The 25,476-nt window shown below is 41.8% G+C and overlaps 1 protein-coding gene across 4 annotated transcripts in view; it reads right to left on the reverse strand.

Annotated features, from left to right (window-relative positions):
* The window catches only part of SGMS1 (sphingomyelin synthase 1), a 77,539-nt gene that overhangs the window by 12,825 nt on the left and 39,238 nt on the right, over window positions 1–25,476 (reverse strand). For 2 of the 4 annotated variants that reach the window (XM_053388619.1, XM_053388620.1), the window contains exons 3-5: window positions 23,175–23,246; window positions 5,107–5,947; window positions 2,086–2,203 (exon numbers count right to left, since the gene is read on the reverse strand). In XM_053388619.1, the coding sequence (XP_053244594.1) occupies window positions 2,086–2,203; window positions 5,107–5,726 (738 nt within the window). In that variant the 5' untranslated portion in view covers window positions 5,727–5,947; window positions 23,175–23,246. The remainder of the gene's footprint in view (window positions 1–2,085; window positions 2,204–5,106; window positions 5,948–23,174; window positions 23,247–25,476) is intronic. The other 2 variants (XM_053388621.1, XM_053388622.1) reach the window with 1 other exon arrangement.

Genomic DNA, 25,476 nt, shown 5'->3' on the forward strand with positions numbered 1-25,476 from the left:
AAAAGAAAGAGGAGGCTTTGCCCTGCCAGATCTAAAATTATATTATGAGGCGTCATGTCTTTGCTGGGTAAAAGAATGGATAAAACTTAAAAATACCAAACTATTGGATTTAGAAGGCTTTGATGCCAGATTTGGGTGGCACGCGCATCTATGGCAAGGGAAGAAATTGGGCTATAAATCGTTTGAAAACCACATCTTCCGGAAATCATTAATGGAAGTGTGGGACAGATATAAGAACATATTGGAAATGGGAGTCCCACACTGGTTATCCCCACTAGAGATTATGGGAGTTAAGAAAATCAATATGAGAAGTAACTGGATTACTTATGGAGATTTAGTGGTAAAAGAAGATGGGAAATGGAGATTAAAATCATACGAACAAGTAAAAGAACATGTGTCTGACTGGCTGCACTACTATCAGATAAGTAATATGTTTAAAAAGGATATGAAAGAAAGAGGGTATAAGGAAAAAGATTCGAAATTCCAAATAGAAATTGTTAATAATGATTGTAAGATAATTTCAAAAATGTATAAAATTCTATTGGAATGGTATACGTTGGATGAGGAAGTTAAAGCAGTAATGATCCATTGGGCCAGGGATTTAGGGTACAGTATAGATTTGGAAGATTGGCAAAAAATATGGAATGAAAACTTGAAGTTTACAGCATGCACTACGTTGAAGGAAAACACCATGAAGATGGTATACAGATGGTATATGACCCCTGCTAAATTAGCAAAAATGTACAAAATCTGTAATAAATGTTGGAAATGCGGGGAGAAGGAGGGTACATTTATACATATGTGGTGGGAGTGCAAAAAAGTGAAGGGATTCTGGGAACTGGTTTATAATGAGTTAAAGAAAATGCTGAAATATAGCTTTGTGAAGAAACCAGAGACCTTCTTGTTGGGAATAACTAGAAATGATATAAAGAGGAGGGATCGCAAAATCTTCCAATATGCAATAACAGCTGCGAGAACATTACTGGCCCAAAGGTGGAAGCAGAAAGAACTTCCAAGTATTGAAGAATGGAGAGAAAAACTGACAAATTTCGCAGAACTTGATAAACTAACTGGGAAAATCAGATTTCAGAGAGACCATGAGTTTTTAGAGGACTGGGGGAAATTTAGAGATTATTTGAAAATTGTATGTGAGGAAAATATAACGCTAGTGTGTTTCAAAGAAGCTTTGTGAAAAAAACAAGGAATATTGCAAAAATGTAAAAGAGGATGGAAAATGTATCAAAATAGTAATATTATAATTAAGGAATGTGTAGATAAGAAATTAAGTATGGATGATTGTCAGAGGAGTTGAGGGAGGTCGGATAAGTTAAAATAAGTGATGTTTAAAATTGTATGATTGGAGATATTATGAAAAAAACTCAATAAATATTATTAAAAAAAAAAAAAGAAAGTGATGATTCCCTGCAAGTTTGTCAGCAACATTATGTGGCACCTGTAGAAGTGGCGGTTCTATAGTTCTTGTCCAGGTTCTGGCCTAAGCACGAGGCAGAGATATAGTAAACCATAGTATGAGTTGCATCTCTATACCAGCAGAGGGAAATCAACACTACTGAGCTTCCTGGAAATTTCAGCAACCTGCTACATGTGTCTCCAGCAGAGCTGATGGCATAAGCACAGGTTAGTCCTAGTAATGTCTAAAAACCATGTTCAAAATGTGGCAATAGGGGACTCCCTACATTCTGGGGAATGTATACAGCTCTATCCTTTGTAGTGAGGAAGTCACTAGTAGTTGTGCTCAAGCTCCGACGGTGCTGATCACCTTTCAAGAGGGCTGGTGGGAATGTGGACTGCCTTCAGAATGACAATCATATGACTGCTCTCAAATTGAACACTGTTTGTTTCAGGTGATCCAAGGAAGGTGGTACTGAGCTAAATTCTGATAGAACCTGTTTATTATCAAACACTACGGTTGAGCAACAAGCAATACTGATCAGCCGTGAAAGAACTGTTGCCAATTCTCCTTGGCCAGCAATTCGCAGCTCACCCTGACTAAAGTTTTCCAAATCTTTGGGAAAATAAAGAGTAAGATTTTAGACAACAATAACACAAAGGGGGGGAAGTTACCTTTGGAGAACAGTTGAAATGCATGCCAGGTACCGGGAGGGTAGTAACATACATCGTAATACACCGATACAGGTACAGTGTGCCAACTATACAAAAATATCGCCTGCTAATAATGGACCTGGAGAGAAAAGGGAGGAAATTATGCATCACTTGAAGTTCTTCAGGATTGTAAGTGTTTTCAAGGCAAAATAAGCATGAGGCTCTAGATGCAATTTATGTGCTCTAGGACAATAAATAATTCATATTCATTTTGGTAAATGAAACATTCATTTAAAAACAAATGGAAGCTATTCTTCTCACTTAGTGGAACAGACCAGAAAAATCAAGATAGCAATGGCAGCAGGGTAATCGGTTCCAAACATTCCCTCCTAACCTGACCAAGAACAGAACTGGGCAGAATCATCCAGATATCAGCAGGCTATTGGACAAAGCACAGGCTGTAATCTGGGATCCAGCTGAGGGGCAGAACCAGTGGCATGTGGTGAATTTTTGCATAGGGGAACAGTCAGGGCCAGAGGCGCCAGCTTGCAAGGCAGATGGCGTCACGCACATGAGCATCGTGCTTCCCTCTGGCAGGATGTTGGAGCCCTCCTGCTTCCTTCCCAAAGCTGGGTGGGCTTTGGGAAGGTCGTGGGCAGGCTTTTGGACCCTCTGGAGCATCATGCCTCCCTCCTTAAGCCGGGTAGAAGCTTCCCAGGCTTTGGGAAGGAGACGCCAGGGGAACATTTAGGGGACTAGCCTAGTCTCCCTAGTCCAATGACCGCACGCCACTGAGCAGAACCCGCCTCTAAAGGGGCAAAATACAGCCTAGACTCCAAGTGGGTCCTTAAATAAATGCCTTTATTCTCCCCATGCCCCCATAAATGAGAGGTTGTCATTTATTCCTTTGGGGAAAGGTGAAGTGCACTGGAGGTCCAGTATGACAATGCTCCTGCAGAGGAAGGCAACAGGCTTCCATGAACATTGTGCAGAAGCTTCTGTTTCTCCAGTACATCAGTGTGAACCATTTGTTTCTATGGAAGAAAGAGGCTTAGAGGAGAAAATCGGGAAGACCTGAAGGTAGGCTCCCCTATTGCCTCAACAACCCCCCTCCCTGTTTACACAGACTTAACTTTCTTTCACATAAGCCAATAAAAGGCATTCAAGAGAGAAAAATAAATGTCTCTTGCCATGTTTATGGGCACCTCACTTGTTCTGTACAGGCCAATTTTAAGTGCAGCCAGCCAATTAGTATAGCTTCATTCTAGGTCTTTTTGATATCTACACTAAGCTAGCTTGGAACATAAATAAATATCACAAGACATTAAATGCCATTTATTGCTATTCCTTTTACATTTGGAACTAGTAAGTACTTTATATATTAGAAAAAAATATTATGAAACACATTTTGAAGTTTTCTTTATAGCCTTATAAGGCAGAATTTCAGTTGTACTGGTAGCAAAGTGTGGTTATAAACAATTTTCATAACATTCCAAACTATCAGTGCATTATAGCCTGTGGAGAATTTTTATTCTTATCTCTTAGGAAGTGAAGATAATGACCTGAGGACAGAGGATATACTCACGGAATGAATATATGTGTGTGCATGCGCAAGCACAAGTACACACGCGCGCACATGCACACACACACACTATATTGTGTATAATGTACACACACACACACACAAATGTGTTTGAGGTGTAATGTAGATAACAATGAACAGGATCCAAAACAGCATGGGACTTTAGGCTATTTTCTCTTAAGTCCAAACATACACTTCATAACTGAGGCCATATCTCATACTGCTTTTGCAAATCCCCCTCCTGCCTCCCCAGTTTAAAAAATGCCATGCCATGAGGCAGGAGCTGCTATGCAAAAAGCTTTACTAGATGCACGGAGCTATCTTTGTGCACATCCTATTTTGGAAATACAATGGAATCTTTCCCTCATAAAACATCAACACATTTTCAAAACTAAACAAACGAACAAAAAATGAACTTGAGGCTTGAGATTGCATTTGTGCAGGCAACATTCTAGGGGGAAACCATGCTGCAATACTACTATAAAGGGCCCTCTTCATCATGCCCTTTAAAAGCAAGAGTGGCCGTCTTTTTCAGCCAGGTGGCAGCACTGAGAGTTGGCCAACCCTCTGACAGCGGCATGCCAGCAACAGGAATTGCTGAAGGGGCCAATGCACATTCACACATGCTGACATACATACACTCCACACATTCTGATGCCCCCCCAACCCCCGGAAGGAAAACTCCCTCCCTCGTTACCTAAACCTCTACAGCTTTCTTTTTAATGGTGCTATGCCAGAGAGAGAAGAGGCACTTTTCCAAAGTAAGGTGAGGTGCCCAATTTTGGCAGAGGAAAGGCTGACTGCTCTAGGCTCTTTCATGGGCCTGATCTGGCCCATGGGTCATAGATGTGCCGTGTCTGCTTTAAGGGTTTCAGCAGATCAGGCACCAGTGATCTTAGCTGCATGAGCAGCCCAAGTGCTTTCCCCTCCTATGGACATGGCTCTGAAGGCACATCATGCAGCAGCCTGGCTGAAGCTAAGCAGGTCCATGTATTAACTGGATGGGACACTGCCAGGGACTCCCATGCAAGCTGCCTTGAATTGCATGGAAGGAAGGAAAACAAAATGAATAAAATGGTCCTTTGATACTAGAGGAGAGCAACATAACTAGTATGGAGAAGCATCGTCATCCTGCAAGGAGAAGGAGGGGTAAATTACCAATGCAAGTGAGCAGTATTGGGGCTGGTGGGAAACTTCTTTCTAAATAATTACTTACAAGCCAAGTTAACATCTTAGTATAAAAAAATCCTTATATATCTGTTTAACATACAGATTTCATAAAATTACTGTTCTTGCCTCCGACTGTATTTAACACATCTCTCCACCACATTTTACAAGCCAGGCTCATTATTAAAGAAGCAGAGTCAGCTTGAAAAAAATAAATCAGCAAAGTGTAAAAAATAAAATAATATTAGTATCTGGGACTGAATTAAATATTATCAAAATATGCATGTACTTACTTGTATTTTAAGAGCAGCCACTGAACTACCCAGAGTCCTACAAGGATCAAACCATTAATTTCACAGATAGAAAAGGCCCATTGAACTCGACTAAAGTGATCAAAAAAAGCGTCTGGTAGGGGCGGATCCACCTCCTTGGGAGGCACTCGTTCATGGACAACTGAGATTGTCACTGTTGTAAGGACTAGACAGCAAAGTGCATAAAAGAAAGCCAAAAATGTCTTCCCCCATTCCATGGGATACTGAGAACGTTCCGGTTCTGGCATGTGGATTTGTATCATATCCTTCCTGTACCCATTTGGCATCCCGTTTGGTTTGCTTTTGCTGCTGAAACCATTTTCATTGGTGAGGGCCTCCGTACTGATGACCAAGTGGCCGTTGGCATGCCCGTTCTTGTGTACCTCAATATGGTGCTCCATTTTCAAAGTCTCTATCATGTCCAGCAGACGTTGGCCATTGTCTGAAGACACACGCGACAAAGGGGGCTTCTTGAAATCCTCCTTCGTTAGGTTCACCAAGTCCTGCCCAGTGAAATTCTTCAATGGCTCACAGTATTCTGGCACAACATCTGACAACCAATCGACCACTTCCTCACATGACCAGAGTGCGATTTCTTTCATTTCGTCCAAACACTTGTCTGCAGTCTTAAAAATCACGTTTAAACAGGACAGTTGTCACTATTTTTGCTTAACAGGAAGTCCTTCTTTGACTCGCTCATCCTGTCTAAAGATCAGTAGAAACCAGTTTTGCAGGTCGATGCACAACAGCTTCAAATCGCCTGGTACAGATATTGACATGTGGCATGTAAAAGGAATGTTCACTTCATTTTGCATTTGCCTTTCTACAGTTAAGGGAGAGAAAGAGAGAAATGCAGTTAGAACATTCATTTTTCTTACTGCTGCAAAAGACATGATATTCAGGCAATATCTGCTTTAATAGAATCAGATGCATTTCATTTATTTATTATTTGTACTCACAACCTGCCCTTCACCAATGGTCCCAGGGAAGATTACAAAAAAACCCCCACAAAATTAAAGCAGCTAAAAAACTAAAATAAGCTACAATTGTAGTAAACCCATAAAATAAAAACTGTGAAATTAACAAAGTGGCACAGAACATCAATTCAGCAGGAGGGATAACCCCTACTCAACCAAAAGCCTGGATAAAAACATATAATGATTTGGGGGAGGGGGGACTCATTCCACAATTTGTAGCTTCTCTTTACTTTGTGCCAGCAAATAATCATGGCCAATGTGTGTCTGTGTCATTCCAAACACTTTGAATCACGGATGGCATGAACTTGCTGGCGGAAGTAGAGAATAAGGTAACCGGAGCCCCATCCCTTCAATGATCAGAAGCCAACCAGACAGGCAGCTGAATCTTACTTTGACACTGGCAACAGGACAGCATCTCATTCTGCACCAGAGGGCAGCAAGATAGGGGACAGAGGATGGCCATATAGCAAAGCATGGGGGTGGGGGGGTATGGTTGTGGCTGTGACTGTGACTGTATGTGACAAAAGGCAAAAATATACTGCATGACCCAAGACAAAGCAATTTGCCCTAAGTGGGAAGGGTTTATTCACTGGTGAAATCTCAATGGACCACAGGAGGTTAAGGGATTCCACCTGCGATGCCTTAAAATTAAAAGAGATGATGAAATTGTCATTCGGATCAATTTCTTCTGGCAAGTGTCGGGGTGTGGGTGGGAAAATCACTCTATTGAGAAGATGGTTTGAGATCACATAAGTACCAACAGGCAACCTGTTGGGAGAATCAGAAAACAATACCTTGGGCCGCAATTCTTAAGCATAGCTTTCCTTTAAAGTGAATTACACAGAGAATTGGGACGCGAGTGGCGCTGTGGTCTAAACCACAGAGTCTAGGCCTTTCTGATCAGGTCGGCGGTTCGAAACCCCACGACGGGGTGAGCTCCCGTTGCTCAGTCCCTGCTCCTGCCAACCTAGCAGTTCAAAAGCACATCAAAGTGCAAGTAGATAAATAGGTACCGATCCGGCGGGAAGGTAAACGGCGTTTCCGTGCACTGCTCTGGTTCGCCAGAAGGAGCTTAGTCATGCTGGCCACATGACCCGGAAGCTGTACACTGACTCCCTCGGCCAATAAAGCAAGATGAGCGCCGCAACCCCAGAGTCGTCCGCGACTGGACCTAACAGTCAGGGGTCACTTTACCTTTACACAGAGAATTAAAGGGCACTTTCAAGTAGAGGTTCTTAGGCTGAAAGTGCAAGTCACATTCACCCTTCTGCAAGTCAATGAAGAGAACAAAACACATGATGAAAACGGGTCCCTAGCCCTACTGTTGGAGGTGAGGGGGGGGAGAAGCCTGGAAGCATGTGGGCAGTGCATGAAGAACCTCAGACAGCCTACTGTTGCTGAAAAGGGAATTTCACATCCACCCACAGAGACACATATAACCCTTCTCTCTCCCTGACCCCCATGCATAAGGCAATATAGTCAGCTTTGTGAATTGTGAGACTTTTAAATATCAAGTCCCCCAAAGCAGCCCCCACAACCACATTGCAAGGGGAAAAAGACTCCAGAAACTCTGGTTTTCAAAAGGTTCTTTGGCAGAATAAGAAGCTAATTCTTGGGGTTGGAACACCCCTGTGTGTGCAAATCCAAGTCTTTTATAGTGGGGTCGTTTGGACTACGGCAGTTCAAAATGAAATCTGTTTCTTTGGGATTTGTTTAGCCTTATGCTGGTTACTTCTCCCTTTAGAACAGCATGCTAGCTGAAAAATGACATCTGGGTAAATAATCTTGGATAAAGCAAAGTATTAACTTCAGTGGAGATACCAAGAGACAAGGGATTGCACAAGGCTAACTTGCTGGCAGAGGAACAGTTTAATATTTTTCAAGAATTCAGCACAGATGTCTGCCTATTAATTGTCTGTGCAATCCAAGTAGGTGAAAGGTTGGGTTGAACAGTAAGACATAAGATGGGAGCATGTGTTTGGAAACTGAGTGGGTGAAAAAAATGGAGTGGGTGAAAAAAATGGGTGCAGCAATACTGAACCTGTTCCCATATAAACACAGTACAGTGGTACCTCGGGTTACAGATGCTTCAGGTTACAGACACTTCAGGTTACAGACTCCGCTAACCCCAAAATAGTACCTCGGGTTATGAACTTTGCTTCAGGATGAGAACAAAAATCGCACAGCTGCGCGGTGGCAGCGGAAGGCCCCATTAGCTAAAGTGGTACTCCAGATTAAGAACGGTTTCAGGTTAAGAACGGACCTCCGGAACGAATTAAGTTCTTAACCCGAGGTACCACTGTAGTAGGGACTCAGGACACACTGTTACTCAATCTATTGTTTGGAAGTTCATGTAGATTCAAGTAAATAAAGTAAACATGTTTAACCAAGGAAATATATAAAGCAGAAGGCAGAAGTTTTCATTGAAAAATTGTGCTTGCTAATGTACGGTCTGATTAACTAGCCAAAATGGCCCAATGTAATTTGGTATCATGATTCTGATGACAGATTCTGCTTTAAGAAGTAAAAAATCATATGGTTACATACTGTCATCCATATGTACAGCAATGGTAGCCAATATGGTGCCCTCCAATGGTTTTGGACTCCAACCCCCATCAGCCTCAGCCAGCATGGCTTGTAATTAGGGATGATGAGCAGTTATAGTCCAACAACATCTGGAGGGCAGTGTGTTGGCTTTACAAAGAATTAGAGGACAACTCCCTGGCCCAAGGGGCTTACAATCTAGATAATGAAAGAAATAAAAAGCAGTGGAAGAGGAGGGGAATAGAGGCAAGAATAAAGAATGATCAGTGACTAAACCGATTCATTCCTTTGATGTAATACATATGTAGGAATTATTCATTTCATTATTGCTGTTTTGTTTTGTCACTTGCAGGTTTTCCAATTAACTATTTATTAGGGTTCTGGGTCCCTTTATATCAGTAAGGAGCTAAAATAATTTCTTCATTGCATTCTGTTAAACTTAAAGTATTGCTCCTGTTGCAAGTTCTCCTCTCCAGAATTTGCATCATTGGTAGCAGTGTAGCACTTGACTGCATAGGCAATAAATAGGCTGTAGTTTACAAAAATGTTTCATTTCTTATTCTTCCTGCATTTCTGGTTCTACCGCATCTCATGCAATTGGTGAGCACTAGTTCTAAAAATGGTTAGCTTATTTTGTTATGCTTGTTTCCATGCTTGTGCATTTCAGACATTTTTGTATATATAGCCCAACAGAGTTGCCAAACTGATGTATCCAAAATTGTAGTGGCCTATGTCACATCTCTTCCCCAAAATTTATTTCAATGAAGCATTTTTAGGCATAATCTGTCCATGGTAAAATAAAAAGAATCTGACATGCATAAACCATGCTGTAATCTATCTGCTAGCTCAAACAAAACTCAAATTAATTCTGCAATAGGCTTTACCAATGTTCAAACTATCCCAGGCTGAGCCAATAATGTGCTGACAGCCAGTTATTTCTTTGAGTAAGGCTACAGAGCATTAAAAAGACAAAAGGGCAAAAGTGTATGCTTACTGTGAACACAATCAGTGGATACTTTATTCATTAAAAAAAAATGTGCCAGAGTGTTATTTCTTTGTAGACTACTTTCAAAACAACTGGTCTGTAAGTGGTCACTTTCAGGAACCCTAGGAGACAAAGACAGGTGCTGGAAGAGACACAAAGTTTGCTCTGATCTTTCCCTATAACGGTTTCTATTAACTGCTTCATAAATGACAGCCAAACTAATGTGTGACTTTTCAGAGAACTAATACACTACAATGTAATCTAGTGATTAAGAGAATCGGTTGTGAAATTGGTTATCAAAAGTGGGGTAGAGAGACTAGATTTTGTGGTGTACTGTACACTAGAATATGATGCAAGCAGCTGTTTTTATGTTTTCCATTCAGTTAAAAGCTTCTTTCTGTCAGCAACCTGGATCCAGTTGTTTCCAAGGTCTTAAATAGGTACTCACAGAAAAGCTAATTTTGGGGAATTAGCAATATTACTGCTGGGAACTTTACTGGCGACAATTGTGCACACACAGAACACCATTGGCTTTGAACGTGGTGCTTACTACAAGAGATATGGCAAAGACCAATAAGAACCTGATATTAGTGTGCCTCCTCCACGGAGCCAACAATAACCACACTGTTGTTGCAAGTGTGATATTTATTCATATAAAAAAGGTTTAAAGGTAGTAACGTGACAAAACAAAATGATTCTGAAGCAAAAAAATGTCGCTGCAACTTGAAATGCCACTATAAAACTAATGCGTACACAGGCTACCCCAAAGTGTTGCCTGGTCTATATGCTTAGTTACTGTAGCAGGGATAAGACTAGAGATGGAGAGTCACCCAATTTTGAATTGTGAGGTGGAATCCTAAGAGCTTTGCTACAGGAAAATGAAAGAACAGGGAAGAGAAGGAGCGATGTTAGATGCAATTATAGAATTTTTTCCTGTCTCATGAGAGCCACAGAACTCTGGAAAAACAGGAAGGCATCCAAAGGTTGAGATTCCATATTTATGCATCAGGTGGTAGGGAAACAGCTTAATTTCTTCACCATAACTTAAAGGTTCACTTTCACAGACAGGCAAAAGGAATCTTATTGAAGTAGGTCGCAGAATGGCAGCTATCCATCAGAATTCGTTTGCAAACCCTTTGGTAGCATCAGCCTCATCCTTTTGCTACCCATTACAACTTGGAGATAACAAGCCAATGCTGTTATAAGAATTACTGAGATGTTATACGTGAAGCACTTTGAGGACTTTGGGAAATTGCTTTTGAAGTGCAGTTTATAAAAAATATACTACGGCTGCAGTTCTGTGTACATTTATGTTGAACCTTGAAGCAATTCATTACGAAGTAGCCTGCACAGCATTGGGCTGCATAGTGCAAACCTATGTACAATTACTTCAGATTAAGCCTTGTTGATTTTAGTGGGATTTACTTTCAAATTAAAACGCAGAGCATCTGGCCATCAGAATAAATCTGCAGGGATTCAGAAGCATACATTTATTTTGTGCTTTGCCACCTTGAAGCATATTATGGATTGCTGAAATTCTGTTCCCTCACTTTTGCTGAACTCACTGCAAAAGATAAACAGGGCAAGATGAAGCATTTCACTGCTGTGCAGCAATGCAGTTAGTGAAATTTTCTTCACTCAGCCACATCACTTTGCCTTAAGGGGAGACATAAGAAACAGTTGCAAGTTATTTGCCATTTTTGCTATATTATGCATCCTGCACTCAGCTCTCACCTGTGGATCCTAGAAACTGTCAGCATGCGACAGTGGCCATACCCTGGGATCAGCTTCAACTAGCTGGTTAAACCAGGTGAGGGTAGCCAATGGGTCTCAAACCCTCAGTGAGTTAGGGACATGCCCTGTATGCAAAGATAGACCCTGGCGGATGGAGCGGACAAGACCAATAGTGGGTCCAACAGTCAAGAAAGCAGTTTCTTCACATGCTGTAGAGCAGACTTCCTCAACCTCGGCCCTCCAGATGTTTTTGGCTTACAACTCCCTAGTTAGCAGGAGCAGAAGTCAAGGATGATGGGAATTGTAGTCTCAAAACATCTGGAGGGCCGAGGTTGAGGAAGCCTGCTGTAGAGGGAAGTAAGGGGCAGATGAGGCTCAACCTTTTCCATCTAAGAAAAAGAAATCTCTGATCCTAAATCTATGCTGCCTTGTGGGATATCTTCAGGAGAAGAAAAACCTAAGGGGTAAACCATGGGTAGGCAAACTAAGGCCTGGGGGCCGCATCCAGCCCAATCGCCTTCTAAATCCAGCCCGCGGATAGTCCGGGAATCAGTGTGTTTTTACATGAGTACAATGTGTGCTTTTATTTAAAAGGCATCTCTGGGTTATTTGTGGGGCATAGGAATTTGTTCATTATTATTTTTTTCAAAATATAGTCCGGGCCCCCACAAGATCTGAGGGACAGTGGACTGGCCCCCTGCTGAAAAAGTTTGCTGACCCCTGGAGTAAATCCTACACAAATCTGGAGTGGACTCCCTAAGACAGTTGGATGGTGCCTTGTACACCTTCTTCCAGGCTGATACCAAACATATTGCTCTGCTTTGCTTTCGACCACATCAGTGAGGCTGGGGGTATTGTCATCTGACAGCCTAGGACTTCCATACACACCGCCCAGGCTTGCACCCCGGAGAGGTCACTTTGTTGCAGCTAATGCAGCAGTTTGACTTCACCCCCAGAGACGCACTCAGTTGTATCTTGAGACAGACGGATGCCAACTATAACATTACCAATTTCCTTGACAGTTTATTGTGAAGCTAAAGGAGTTTGCGATACAAAAGAGTGAGTCACTGTAATAACACTAAACTGTCAACCTAAACCAAAGAGGTGATTCAGAAAAACCATGGCAAGCAAAACAAACTTCCTACTTCTTTACAACCCAATCAGCAAACTTTCCAGCCTCTGCCGTTTTAAAATGCAATGCAAGTAATTTTAAAATACTAACTGGAAATTTTCTTCACCATAAGTATCCATATCAGTGTCTGACATTTGTCATTTTAAATACCCTTCCAAGAAGGAGAGTGTTTTAAAATATTTACCCCAAGAACCAGGTGAGCCAGAGTTGAAGAAGAGAGACTGACTGCTATTGATTTCCTATCTATTTAAGTCAAGGCTGAATGAGAATTTGAACTGAGATCTAAAACTACCCATTTTTCTACTCAACCCGCTTGGCTCTTATGCATTTAATGCCTGGAATTGCATTGCAAGGGCAAACACAAAATAACAAACCAAACAAAGGAGTTTTCAGTAAAAGCCTAAATGACATTGGATTGATCTTTAAATGCACGTATGCATTACCTGGTGTATATGCACTGGACAAAAAAAAAAGGAGGAGAGAAGAATGTTGTCTTCTACCACAAACGTGAAGCCTACTTAAGGGCACAAGTATGTAGAAAAAGGCAACATTTTCTTCGGGACTCCTATTCAGATAGCTCTCTTATATCAAAACCTGACAAAATTGTCCAGTTACTGGTGAACCAAAAGTAGCACAAAATATTCACACTGCTTTTGCCAGCATTTTTCCCCTAATCCCATGTCTTGTCTTAAAATTCCCAAGGAAATTTTACCTCTATGAAACTTTCATCTCAAACCCACATGCCTAAAGCCATTCCATTACACCACTGTTCTGTCTGTAGGTTATGATGTATCCCTGCCTGTAATGCATGGTATCTATGGCTACATTAAAGGTAAAGGTAAAGGGACCCCTGACCATTAGGTCCAGTCGTGACTGACTCTGGGGTTGTGGCGCTCATCTCGCTTTATTGGCCAAGGGAGCCGGCGTAAGCTGCCGGGTCATGTGGCCAGCATGACTAAGCCGCTTCTGGTGAACCAGAGCAGCGCACGGAAACGCCATTTACCTTCCTGCCTATTTATCTACTTGCACTTTGGCGTGCTTTCGAACTGCTAGGTTGGCAGGAGCAGGGACCAAGCAACAGGAGCTCACTCCGTCACAGGGATTCGAACCGCCGACCTTCTGATCAGCAAGTCCTAAGGTCTGTGGTTTAAACCACAGCACTACCTGCATCCCTATGGCTACTTTACCTTGTAACATATTGGGACATGGTTTTGTTTTATATACGCAGTGTATATAAATTCACAATGTATGTGGGATTACACGAAAGGTTCAGTTCAAAATACAAAGTATCTGTTGGTGGTTGTCACATAAGACTAGCCTGGGAAAAGTGGGTTCTTTTTATACTGAGCTAGAGGAATTGTAAAACCTCGCTTCTAATTGGCCTGCTGGACAGAAATTCTGGATCGTTCGCCACACAGGAAAAGCAGAGGAGAAAGAATTCTATGCCACTCAAATCTGATTGATTGAAGCGTGGGCTGGCAGGAACATAAGCAGACTGGGTCTACCACTGTTCGGAGTGTGTTGACCAGAAGGAGTAGAAAAAAGAAAAAGCTGGGATAGAAGACAGAAGGCTTCTGGATGGACAGGAGGCTACTGAGGCAAGGGAAAACCAGGAAGTACAGTCTGCCCCCAAAAGAGCTGATTCACTGGCTTATGCCAAAGATTAGCAGAGAAACCATGAAAAGTCTGTGAGCAGTGAAGGGAGAGTTTATAGCAAGAAAGCTTCTGGAGCTGAACAGAGAGAAATTCCGGCAAGCCTGGCTGATAGGAAAACCAGCAGAAGCCATCTGCACCCGATAGTGGTGATAGCTGCATGCCTGAGGAAAAGAGACTATGGATAATTGGCACTTTTAGGAACTGCGTTTTACAAATCCATCTTAATTCAATTTCTGTATTTGAAAGCAACTGTCATTATAACAGTGTCGTTATAAAAGCAAGCATTAGTGACAAATTTAACTGCAGTATTGCCCTTATTTTACCCCTGCGGGTGGTAATAAATAAAGAACATTTCGTTGTTTTGATTTGCTTACAAAGCTGCTTGGCTACTGGGTTATAGTTTAACATGTCTGTAAACAGTAAAGCATAGATCACATGGTGGCAGTGCTTAAAGGGTTTTGAAACATACAATAATGGTGGGAGTATAACAGAAACTGTTTCATACATCTGATGAATCAACAGGGAGAAATAGAGGCTGTTTCTGTGCATATAAGAAGAAGTAATTCTCCATCACAGAACATTACAGCGCGGCTGAATGGACCCTTATGATAAGAGAAGGGGGAGCTACACTAACAACACACTGCAGCCCTCAGCAAAACAACTTTGTAGGCTGGCGTGCATGAGAAAAACAGGCTGAATATTGCTATCATATCTTAACACTTGTACAGTATAAGTAAAAAACCCAAAAAACTAGCAATGCCAGTTTCCCAACAACTTCAGGGTATGATTATTTTCCTACCTAGTGTAAGAAAACAAGTGTTAAATGGTTGCAAAACGTTAGCCACACTACTTTAATTCTGTTTTTCAACAGGAGACACTCTCCAGAATTAAGACAAGTCACCTAATATCCATTCTAGCCACAATTTGAAAAGCACTAACATGCTGCTAGGTCTTTCTACTCATGCTAGAGCAACAATCCAGAAAGCACCAGTGGTTTTGGCCTACTAGAGAGTTTCCTCTTTAATTTCTACAGCAGCTTACCATGGACCGGGAGGGAGGGAGGGAGGGAGGGAGGGAGGGAGGAAGAAAGAAAGAAAGAAAGAAAGAAAGAAAGAAAGAAAGAAAGAAAGAAAGAGGGGAGGGAGGGAGAGTGCTGCTGTTGCTGTTTGACGGGAGGAGAGTGTGTGCCTCCTAGCTAGTCACATTGTTCTCTGGGTTGTGGCCAAGACTTGAGCTTAGTTTTGCAGCTTAGAGTTGCTTGAATTGTGTGCTTTTACGTAACTTGAAGCTGGTCCTGAACAGATATTACGGCTTCGACCAGTTATACTATCTTTATTACCTACTCACGTGGAACTGCAGTGATTTCAAAAGATCACCACATATGTTGTGGATACTGAGAATGAGCCATAGGCACAGGAGCAGATGTCAGTCATGTGGACAGTATGGGGGGAGTTGCAAAAGGGCAGACTGTGTGGTGCTTCTCTGAGACAACAACTATGGCTGCTTCTAATTACATCACTGCCTACAAATTATCCTGAAGACATTGCCCTGTGGGTTTCTGGGAGTGGCATCTGAAATGCTAAAGATTAAGAACATAGCACAGCCTATTTCCACTCTCTTTAAAAACAACAACTGGAGACTTCAGATTTGTCCTGGCTCTTTTGACTTTAGCATAATACTTTATGTGAACCTGAATAGTTTTGCTGTTCCCCCCCCCCTTGAGCCTCCAATGTGTTGGCCCCACAGTGACCAAGTGTCCTACACTACAGATGACAGTCCTCTGTTGGGAGGGCTGTCCAGTCCAAGTCCAGTTTAACAGACAAATAACTTTCAAAGGGGAGAGCAAAGCCCCTGAATTTTCCCATTAACAGCTAACATCAGGACATCAGACCGAGAAAGACACAGTGGTCACTTGTTCAGTCTTATTATTTGCTATTGGCAAGGTATATAATATTTCTACGTATAGTAATTCTTTCTAAATTTGTGTATGTACCTGTAAATTAGCACATGCACATTTTACATAGTTCTGTGCCCTCTTTTGACTTTTTTGAGGATGCATTTCTTCCTTTTCATGGCAACACAGAAGGAAAGGTTCATCATACATCGAGCTCAACCAGCACAGTTCCCACTCGTCACAGGGGATCCATATTGTGCATGCACTCCTGTCTGAAAAAAGTGTTAAATCTTTTAAGACTATTTTACTAATGTTTAGCTATAAAGACTACCTCACTTCATAATCTCTCCTTATGTTCAACCAGTCCAGTACTCAAGCCTTCTTCAAAAGATGAGCAAGATCTCTAAAATGTTTGGGGAAAGCAAATTTACTATGGTTTTACCTAAAGTTACATTCAACGTCTATTGATATTTTTAGTGTTTCTAGATGGAGATTTTGCCTGTTACTCATAAAGCAGCCACTGCTGAACAGCATTTTTCCTGCAATATCTTCAAATTCAGCAAGACACTATGCAGAAACGTAATAGACTCAAGGCACTTTGGAGTACTAAAATTGCATTTGCTAGTGTTCATTTCACTTACAAAATATATGTAGCTGCAGTAAGTGGAGAATTCCCATCAGGAATTCCTAATACTACCTAAATTGTTTAGTCAACCATGGAGACAATGAACCTCATACACTAGTCTGAAGTTCACAGACTGTGATCCATTGCTAAAGTGTTGGCCGTTCCTCAGATCCCAACACCTACACTGCATTTGAAGATGCTAAAAATACAATTGTGCCATGGCATAATCCTATTATGCCGTGAGTCACCAAGTGACTATTAAAGACACAGCACAGTCCTAAACAAGTTAACTACTAAAGTATTAGGGCACCCTTGGCTGGAATCCTTTATACAGAGATTACAGCTGACCCAGATAATGAAGACAGCTTTGTTACGGAAACCTGGATGAAAGAAACACGCCGACAAAAGTGCCCATTAAACAGCCAGTACAATGGACCCTGAAACCTGTTCGCTTTTGAAATTGCCCACTATTGTAATGATACAGAAAGTGCACCCTAAAGAGAAACAGTGATGGCAACTTCTATATTCTAAAACATACAATGGTAGAGAACAGAGGTAGGTAACCTAAGGCCCGGGGACCGGATGCGGCCCAATCATCATCTCAATCCAGCCCGCAGACGGTCCTGGAATCAGTGTGTTTTCACATTAGTAGAATGTGTACTTTTATTTAAAAGGCATCTCTAGGTTATTTGTGGGTCATAGGAATTTGTTCATTTTTTTCCTCTTCAAAATATAGTCCAGCCCACCACATGGTCTGAGGGACGGTGGACCGGCCCACGGCTGAAAAAGGTTGCTGACCCCTGGTGTAGAACAATATTGTTAAGTCTTAAGTAGGTTTTAATTTGCTTTTCAATTTATCACAATTTCTAAGCAACCAATCGGCACGTCCACACAGTGAAATACAACACTGCAATCATTATCCCTATTTCAAGTGAGAAAATTTGGTTCCTTGTTTTCTTTAACCGCTGCCTTTGCCATGTGCAAGTGCAAGAGGCACTTTGGCAGACTGGCTTCAGAGTGCTCACATTTGAGAACTGCTACTTCCCTGCCTTAGTGAGAACTCCCCCATGCTGTGTGATCAGAGAGTAAGGGGAGGCTACGATTACATGAAATCATAAGGAAAAAGAAAAGAGTCGGAACTTCACTGAAAGTCACACAGAGAGCAGCAACGCCACAACAGACCAAGTCATACATGCCTAGATAAAGCTCTTAAATAAAACACTCACGTTTCCCCCCCTCCAGCTGCATTTCTCCATACAATGTGTACAAAGCGCGACATCAGTAGATTTTAAGAAAAAGAGGCGGAGGAGAAGACTTTACTGGGGAATTCGGTTCATCTGGAGGAAGCCTGTAACTTATGTGGGAGGAACTATGTACCGTTAGAGAGAACTTTAAGCCTATCGCCATTCACAAATGCTAGATTTATTTCACTGCAGCTTTCACAGATCAGAGAATGAGGAAGGGTGTGCCAAGAGAATGTAGATTACATGGTATGTTGAGTGTGGTGGTATTCAGCAAGCTCAGTTTTCCAGTGCTTAAAAATGGTGGGGCAATTTTAGGATTAAAATATATTGCTTTTAAATTCTTTTTTGCTCCTGAAAAGTATATGCAACCTAGATAATTAAAGCTGAGTTACAAAACTCCAGTTTTGAGTATCTTAAGTATATTAATGGGGCAATCCAAAATTCATTCCAATTCCTACCTATGTAAGTATTTGCAGATGCTAAAGTTGCAAATTGAAAACACAACAGTCAGTTACTGTAAAGAAAGCCTTTGTTTTCATTGGTTTTACAAACAAAGCTAATTCTTTTAAGAAGGGTGCAAAATCACAGAGAGTGGATTTTAAGGGGGGGGACTGAGAAAAGGCAATCCTATTTTTACCAAATTACTCTGTCAAAATATTAAACAATTACAGGGAAAAGGAGGTTTCTAAAACTGATCTTTTAAACCCAAGTTCCCTTAACAGAACACGGGACACGGGTGGCGGTGTGGGTTAAACCACAGAGCCTAGGACTTGCCGATCAGAAGGTCGGCGGTTTGAATCCCCGCAATGGGGTGAGCTCCCGTTGCTCGGTCCCTGCTCCTGCCAACCTAGCAGTTCGAAAGCACTTCAAAGTGCAAGTAGATAAAAAGGTACCACTCCGGTGGGAAGGTAAACGGCATTTCCGTGCGCTGCTCTGGTTCTCCAGAAGTGGCTTAGTCATGCTGGCCACATGACCTGGAAACTGTATGCCGGCTCCCTCGGTCAATAAAGCGAGATGAGCGCCGCAACCCCAGAGTCATCTGTGACTGGACCTAATGGTCAGGGGTCCTTTTACCTTTCCCTTTCCCTTAACAGAGACACATCAGAGGTCAAGGGACTGTACTGTGCCAATCTGATCTTTTTGACAGTATAAGAACTTATAGACCAATTCATATTGTAATGCTACTACTGTAGTTGCAGTTGCTACCTGCTACTAGTTAACACCTGTAACAAAGTCTGACTGCCATTCAATGTCCCTTTGCCACTACTGATACACACTTACCGCTGGTCTTAGAAACACTTCTCCAATGCAACACTCCAAATATAACAGCTGTCCCCAATAACTACTGTGGTTCTCAGGCATGACCCATCCCATTTCACCACTTGAGGCGAAACAGGAATTACCGCCTCCTGCCCCCTCCTACTTTCCCACCAACATTGAAATGTCCCAGCTCTCACTGAGCTCGGCAAGCATTGGGGTGTTCCTCAAAGTGTTGCCTCTCAACTTTTCCACCTTGGGTGAGGGAAGACTAGCAGCAATGCTGCATGCTGAAACGCCTCCCTCTTGCCAGCAAGAAGGGGCGTTCCAGCAGCAGTGGAAGTGGTGAGGTGGGCAGAGTTCTGCCTCTTGCGCTTTGCCCACCTGAAGCAGGTGGTTCTGCTCAAGTAAACATTCTCAACGGAAGTTACCACGGTTGGTAGCTTACCAATGGTGCAACAACTACTGCTAAAAATATTAGCACTTAAAAGAGTCAGCAGAAGAGGTAAGAAAGAGCAAGAGTCAAGAAGTAAAAAACAACACATGGTGTAAATCACGGGTGTCAAACACAAGGCCCGCGGGCCGAATCCGGCCCGCCAGACCTCATCATGTGGCCTGTGTAGCTGCCGCCAGCCTTCACCTTTTATTCTCGCTTTTTTTTTTTTTACACAAGAAAGCCGCCTCTTCAGCGCATACGCGGCAGCCTACAAGCCAGAGAACGTCTGTTCTCTAGCTGCGCCGGCCATTCTACACAGGAAACCTCCACTTTACATGCATTCAGGAAACCTCCACTTGTTTTTATATTGAGAGCATGCCATCCTGTGATGTGACAGATCCAACGGCTGCCTGAACCCTTCTCTCCTGTACTGTAAGTCCTACAGATACAACCGGCCCTTTGAGGGTGACCAAACTGCTGATGCAGCCCCCGATGAATTTGAGTTAGACACCCCTGGTGTAAATAATCAAAGTGCCAGCACACGTTCCTAAATAAGAATGAAAAAACTGCAAGTAAACACACACACATAAAGGTAGAAATTGTTTCATGTGTGGTCAGAGAGAATATCAAAGCAACTTCAGCCAGGCAACAAATAACTAACATTCATAGAAAATCATTTAGTATGGTAACATGGGGGGAAGGAATAAACCAGAACTACAATTCAATGCATGTCTATAGAAAAGTAAGCCCCACTGACTTAAATGGGGTAATGTAAGTATGCACAGGTAATATGCACAGTAGGGCTGGGCGATGATTTTCAACATCGCAGTGTATCACCAGCTAAACACTGCAGTTTGGCAATATATCGCAATGCTGAAAAGACAAGATGCATTGGCCTCTGTCCGCGAGACATCAGGTAAAACTGCCCCAGCTCTCACCTCAAGAGCTGAGGCAGTCTCACCCAGGCTCACGGGCTGGGACAATGCAGCTTGTTTGTGCCTCTCAGTTGTGGGGAGGGAACTCCCCCCCCCCCCCGACTGAGACAGCCCCGGTGCTCTCGCCACTGGCACGTGAACGGCAAGATCATCGGGGCTCCTTTAACTGCTCGCTGCAGGGAGCGGCAACCGCAACTCCCCTCAGTCAAGCACTCTAAAGATGCAGAGGGAGGAACAAGCTCTATCCACACCTAGCCATGTGAGGGCAGAGTGGGCAGTTTCCCTCAGCGATATATCGCTGGTGAAAGCGTCACCGCTGCTGAGTCCCTCTGCTAGCGGTGCCGCTAGAGGAAGGAACTCTTGAAATGCAATGTCACAAAAATTAAATGGAAGTGTAAAATTAATTCTTGAATCAAAATAGGAAGGAGAAACAAGGCAAGTGTACTTGCTGAGTTTTAACATTTCCCACGCAAAATGCAGTTCAAGTCTGCACAGGATTAAACAGAAAGGGCAGGCATTGCCTCTTTCTCCTGCCTCAGTGCCACTGCCTTTCCATAAGAATTGCCATCTACATCACCAACGCAGAACGTGTGTTATGTGGACTGTGGACAGGACAAAGTCAAAAGATTAGCCATGATAAAAAGATTTATATTCTCCCCTAGAGTTTATGTTCTAAGAATAATGCTGGTCATTGACCATAACAAAGAGATTGATTGATGAAGGCAGAAAGATTAGCAAATTCTACATATGGTATAAGCTTCTTTGCACTCTGAACCTCAAAAGCATGGAGTACATTCTGCAATCTCGTATCAGATATAGATCTCTGAGTGGTTACTTATAGTTCATGGGCTAGCTGAGGAGTAGCTAACATAGTGCTTAACTACAAAATTCCTGATTTGCCATGCTGGCTGAGACAGTAGCATTATAGCTTAACAGCAACCTTGCTTTAAATATACTATTCCCTCTTATTTTCTTTCCATGAAAAAGAAAATAAGAGGGAATAGTAGAAGATTAGCCACATCCACACAGTCAATAAATAATCTATGGAAGTAAACTGTAAAGTGGCAAACTTGATTCAGGACCTGCAGGAGTATCAGCGGGGGGGAGAAAAAACCTCAACTTTGCTGAAGCCTCCCTCGAAGAAGCTCAACAAATGTGGGTGTTCCTCTCCCCAAAAAGCTCAACAACTTTGATAAAGGCTCCCCTAAAAAAGCTCAACCAATGGGTAGATCATTGCCACTTTTTTATAGTGGGAGTAGATCGCAGTCTCTTGGAAGCTGGACATCCCTGATATGAAGCGGGCGAGAACCTTTACAAAAAAAGATTGTCAGCCACTAGAATACATATTTGGAAAGCTATTCAAAACAATGCACAAAATATTTATTTAGCACATTTATATACCTCCCTTCATAATGCAAATTTCAGGACCGTTAAAATACGAATTGAAACTTGCAGGAAAATCTTATATCCCACATTGTTAGTCAAGCTGATGTTACTTCATGTGCTCACTTTTAGTACTTTAGCCTGTGTTTGCACACAGACACACACACAAACACAGATGTCTGTATGTGGGAGAGATTTGATGGTGCTTGCAAAAGTACATGGGAAAGGTGAAAGAATGCAAGAGATTTTACCTTCAGGGATGACTGATGCAGTACAGTGATAACTGCAAGTTGTTGGGCTTTAAAAAAAAAAAATTATCAGCATTTCTTAGGAATGTAAGCTTTCTTGTTTTGCCAAAATCCAGAGATCCCCTCCCTCTATCTAGACTTTACAACAAAACACATTTCACATGCTTTTTTTTATAAAAAAAAAAACTTGGCTTCAAAGTTTCCCCAGATATTGCAAATGAAAGGATCACTTACACATGAACCAAACTACATTGCAATTTTGATTTCAAAGTATTTGTAAAAACAAACCGGATAGTATGAACTTTGAAGGTGGAAAAAAAAAATACAGTCGTACCTTGGTTTTCAAACGCCTTGTCAGTCAAAATGTTTTGGCTACCGAACGTCGCAAACCCGGAAGTGACTGTTCCAGTTTCCAAACTATTTTTGGACCTCAGACATCCAACAGGGCTTGTGCGGCTTCAGAAGCTGTGCTCTGATTTTTGAACAATTTGGAAGTTGAATGGACCTCCAAGGTATGAATGTATATTCTAAATGCACACTAAAAAAAACCAAACTACTATAAAATGTGTGAAATAGCCAGATTAAGATTTGAACTTTGCAAGGTGCTTTTAGACAACTCTTGCATAGTACTAATACAGCTATCTATACTATTTCCTAAACTGGCTACTGTAACACCCTAGCAGGAACAAATTTAACATCTTAAGTATATGACATCAGAGTTTTCTTCCATGCAATTAAAGCTTTTTATTTTATCATGAACAGTACAAACAAGTATTTGAAACAAATATTTAATCAGATGTCACACATGGTGGGGGAAAACCTCTTCTTAATTCAGAAACATGGCCTCTGAAAGAACATACTCAACTGTGCAGATAGTTGGTGACTTGAAACTGGGCTAAGAAGACATGCCTGCATGAATTAAACAGCACCAGTCTTTTTCTCTCTGGTGTGATACTTTACACATGTACTTTTTAAAAATAAAGAAATGGAACTGCCTTACCTATCTTGCTCCTTGAAGTCATAGTGTCACCCATCCTTTCAATTTGTTGCTGTCTTGCCTTTCATTTGTCTCCTACCAAGCAAGAAGAACTTTTTCACTAATTTCTCACTCAATGACATTGTTTCATATATATTTTTCTTACATACATTCTATAATACCAGGAAATACAAATTTAATTTTGCAAACATGTGTTTGGTTGCTGCTGGAATTCTCCTCATATACCCCACCCGCACACAATCTTGAGGATTGGACAAAAGTCCAATGTATATTTTTTTGTCTAATTTTTTATTCCTGGGCAGCACTACAAATGTCCTCTTCCCCAATCCAATACTTATTTAGAACTCACATCGCAGCATTCCTGTGCCTCTGTGCCAGTTGCTGTGATGATAGGAGGCAAAGGTGAGTTAAAACAGTATCTGTGCCAAATTTCAACTACCTCAATCACTTTTCAGCGAGTGAATGAAGATCAAGCTTCATCACATAGAGACACTTGAAAGTCAATGTTCACAAACAATCCCAGCTACTTAACATAGGTAAAATACAACTGTAATTGCAGTGCAGTTAAGGAAAATTCATTTAACACATCAGAAAACAAAATACAGTGGTACCTCGGGTTACAGACGCTTCAGGTTACAGACGCTGTTAACCCAGAAATAGTACCTCGGGTTAAGAACTTTGCTTCAGGATGAGAACAGAAATTGCGCAGTGGCGGCGCGGCAGCAGCGGGAGGCCCCATTAGCTAAAGTGGTGCTTCAGGTTAAGAACAATTTCAGGTTAAGAACGGACCTCCAGAACGAATTAAGTTCTTAACCTGAGGTACCACTGTACTTTACTGAAACTACAACATCTCGTTAACATATATCTGCACACGCATATATCTAGCAAGAGCCAGACAAAGCACTTGTAGGCGGCCAGCACAAGGTCTGAGGTGAAAATTCCTTGCTTGATTGTCCTGTCCCTGTTTGCAAGCCAAACAAGAACATTCTTTGATCCACTGAGATACAGGGCCCCAGAATGCAACAAGACCAACCTTATACATTTTGAGAAGAATGTAGCTATGCTGGAAGAATTTGACCAGCTTCCAGGAACAGAAACAGATGCTGTTTCAAACTAAAAACAGCAGGAACAGGCGCACACATTGCTACACAAGTGTGGAGTGGTGGTCAGAGTGCTAGATTTCAGTGTGGGAAAACCCAGGTTAAAGAGCTTTACTCAGCTGCAATATTTATGGAATGTCTAGGGCAAGTCACTGTTCTCTCTGCTTTATCCCACCTCTCTGGGATAAAGATCCTTGAATCAGCTGGCTATATATAATAAAAAATGGTTACCCATTCTGATTTTGAGATGCCTATTCTCAGCAGCACATTTCTCAACAATTGCACACTATGAATCGGGTTGTTACTTTTATTGGTTTCTAAAGATACAGAATAAGGATTTCTGCAAGTCACCTAAGAGAATGTGGGGCCTTTCGAATTCAGCTGTCTTCAGTGGTTTGGAACAAGATCAGATCAGTGATCTTCTTGCATGATAGGCTACCAATAACTGCAGAGGGTATACCATGTACGTTATATGCATAGAGTTTCTCTTATACTCCCCATCCTCATGCTGTTAACGAACCAGGAAAATAAGCCAAGATAGACATACAGACATTAAACCAGGGTTCCCTGGTTTGGATGCAATAGGGAATGACGGCTTAATACAAACTAGAAGGGGTGAGGTATAGGAGCACTCAGCCCAAACATTAAATAGTGTGTGTGTGTGTGTGTGTGTGTGTGTGTGTGTGTGTAAAACCTGCAGGACTGCAGCTAACTTGCGTATTATTTTATAAATGGTTTAACAAAGGACAAATGCCAAGTTTTAGTGGGTGGGGGATGTATGTGCGTACTTTACAATAGTCTGATCTAGAATTGTAAAAACTCTGGAAAGTGTTTGACTGATTACATGCACAGTAACCACATTGGGTCTCTCTTTAAAAAAAACCAAAAAACACCTCTTCAATCTTTTCAGCATTTCTGCCATCTTTAACAGTAAGAACTAGAAACTTTAAATAAACACACAGCTGATGGTGTTCTTGGAAGGGTCTGACCCAAAAAAAAAATGCACACGGGGCTGTATTGCAGTCACTTTCCTACATGCAGCCTGCCTCAGCCTTCTTAAGCCAAAAGGGTGTTTCCCCAAATGCTTTGCTGTGGCAACAGCTCCAAAACAAAAACAGTTGCATTGTACAGCCATGAATAATTTGCAATATTCAACAGCAACAGTTTCAGTTCTTCCCCGAAATGAATCATAACATAATACTTTC

The sequence above is a fragment of the Podarcis raffonei genome, chromosome 5 (assembly GCF_027172205.1).
Source record: "Podarcis raffonei isolate rPodRaf1 chromosome 5, rPodRaf1.pri, whole genome shotgun sequence".
NCBI lineage: Eukaryota > Metazoa > Chordata > Lepidosauria > Squamata > Lacertidae > Podarcis > Podarcis raffonei.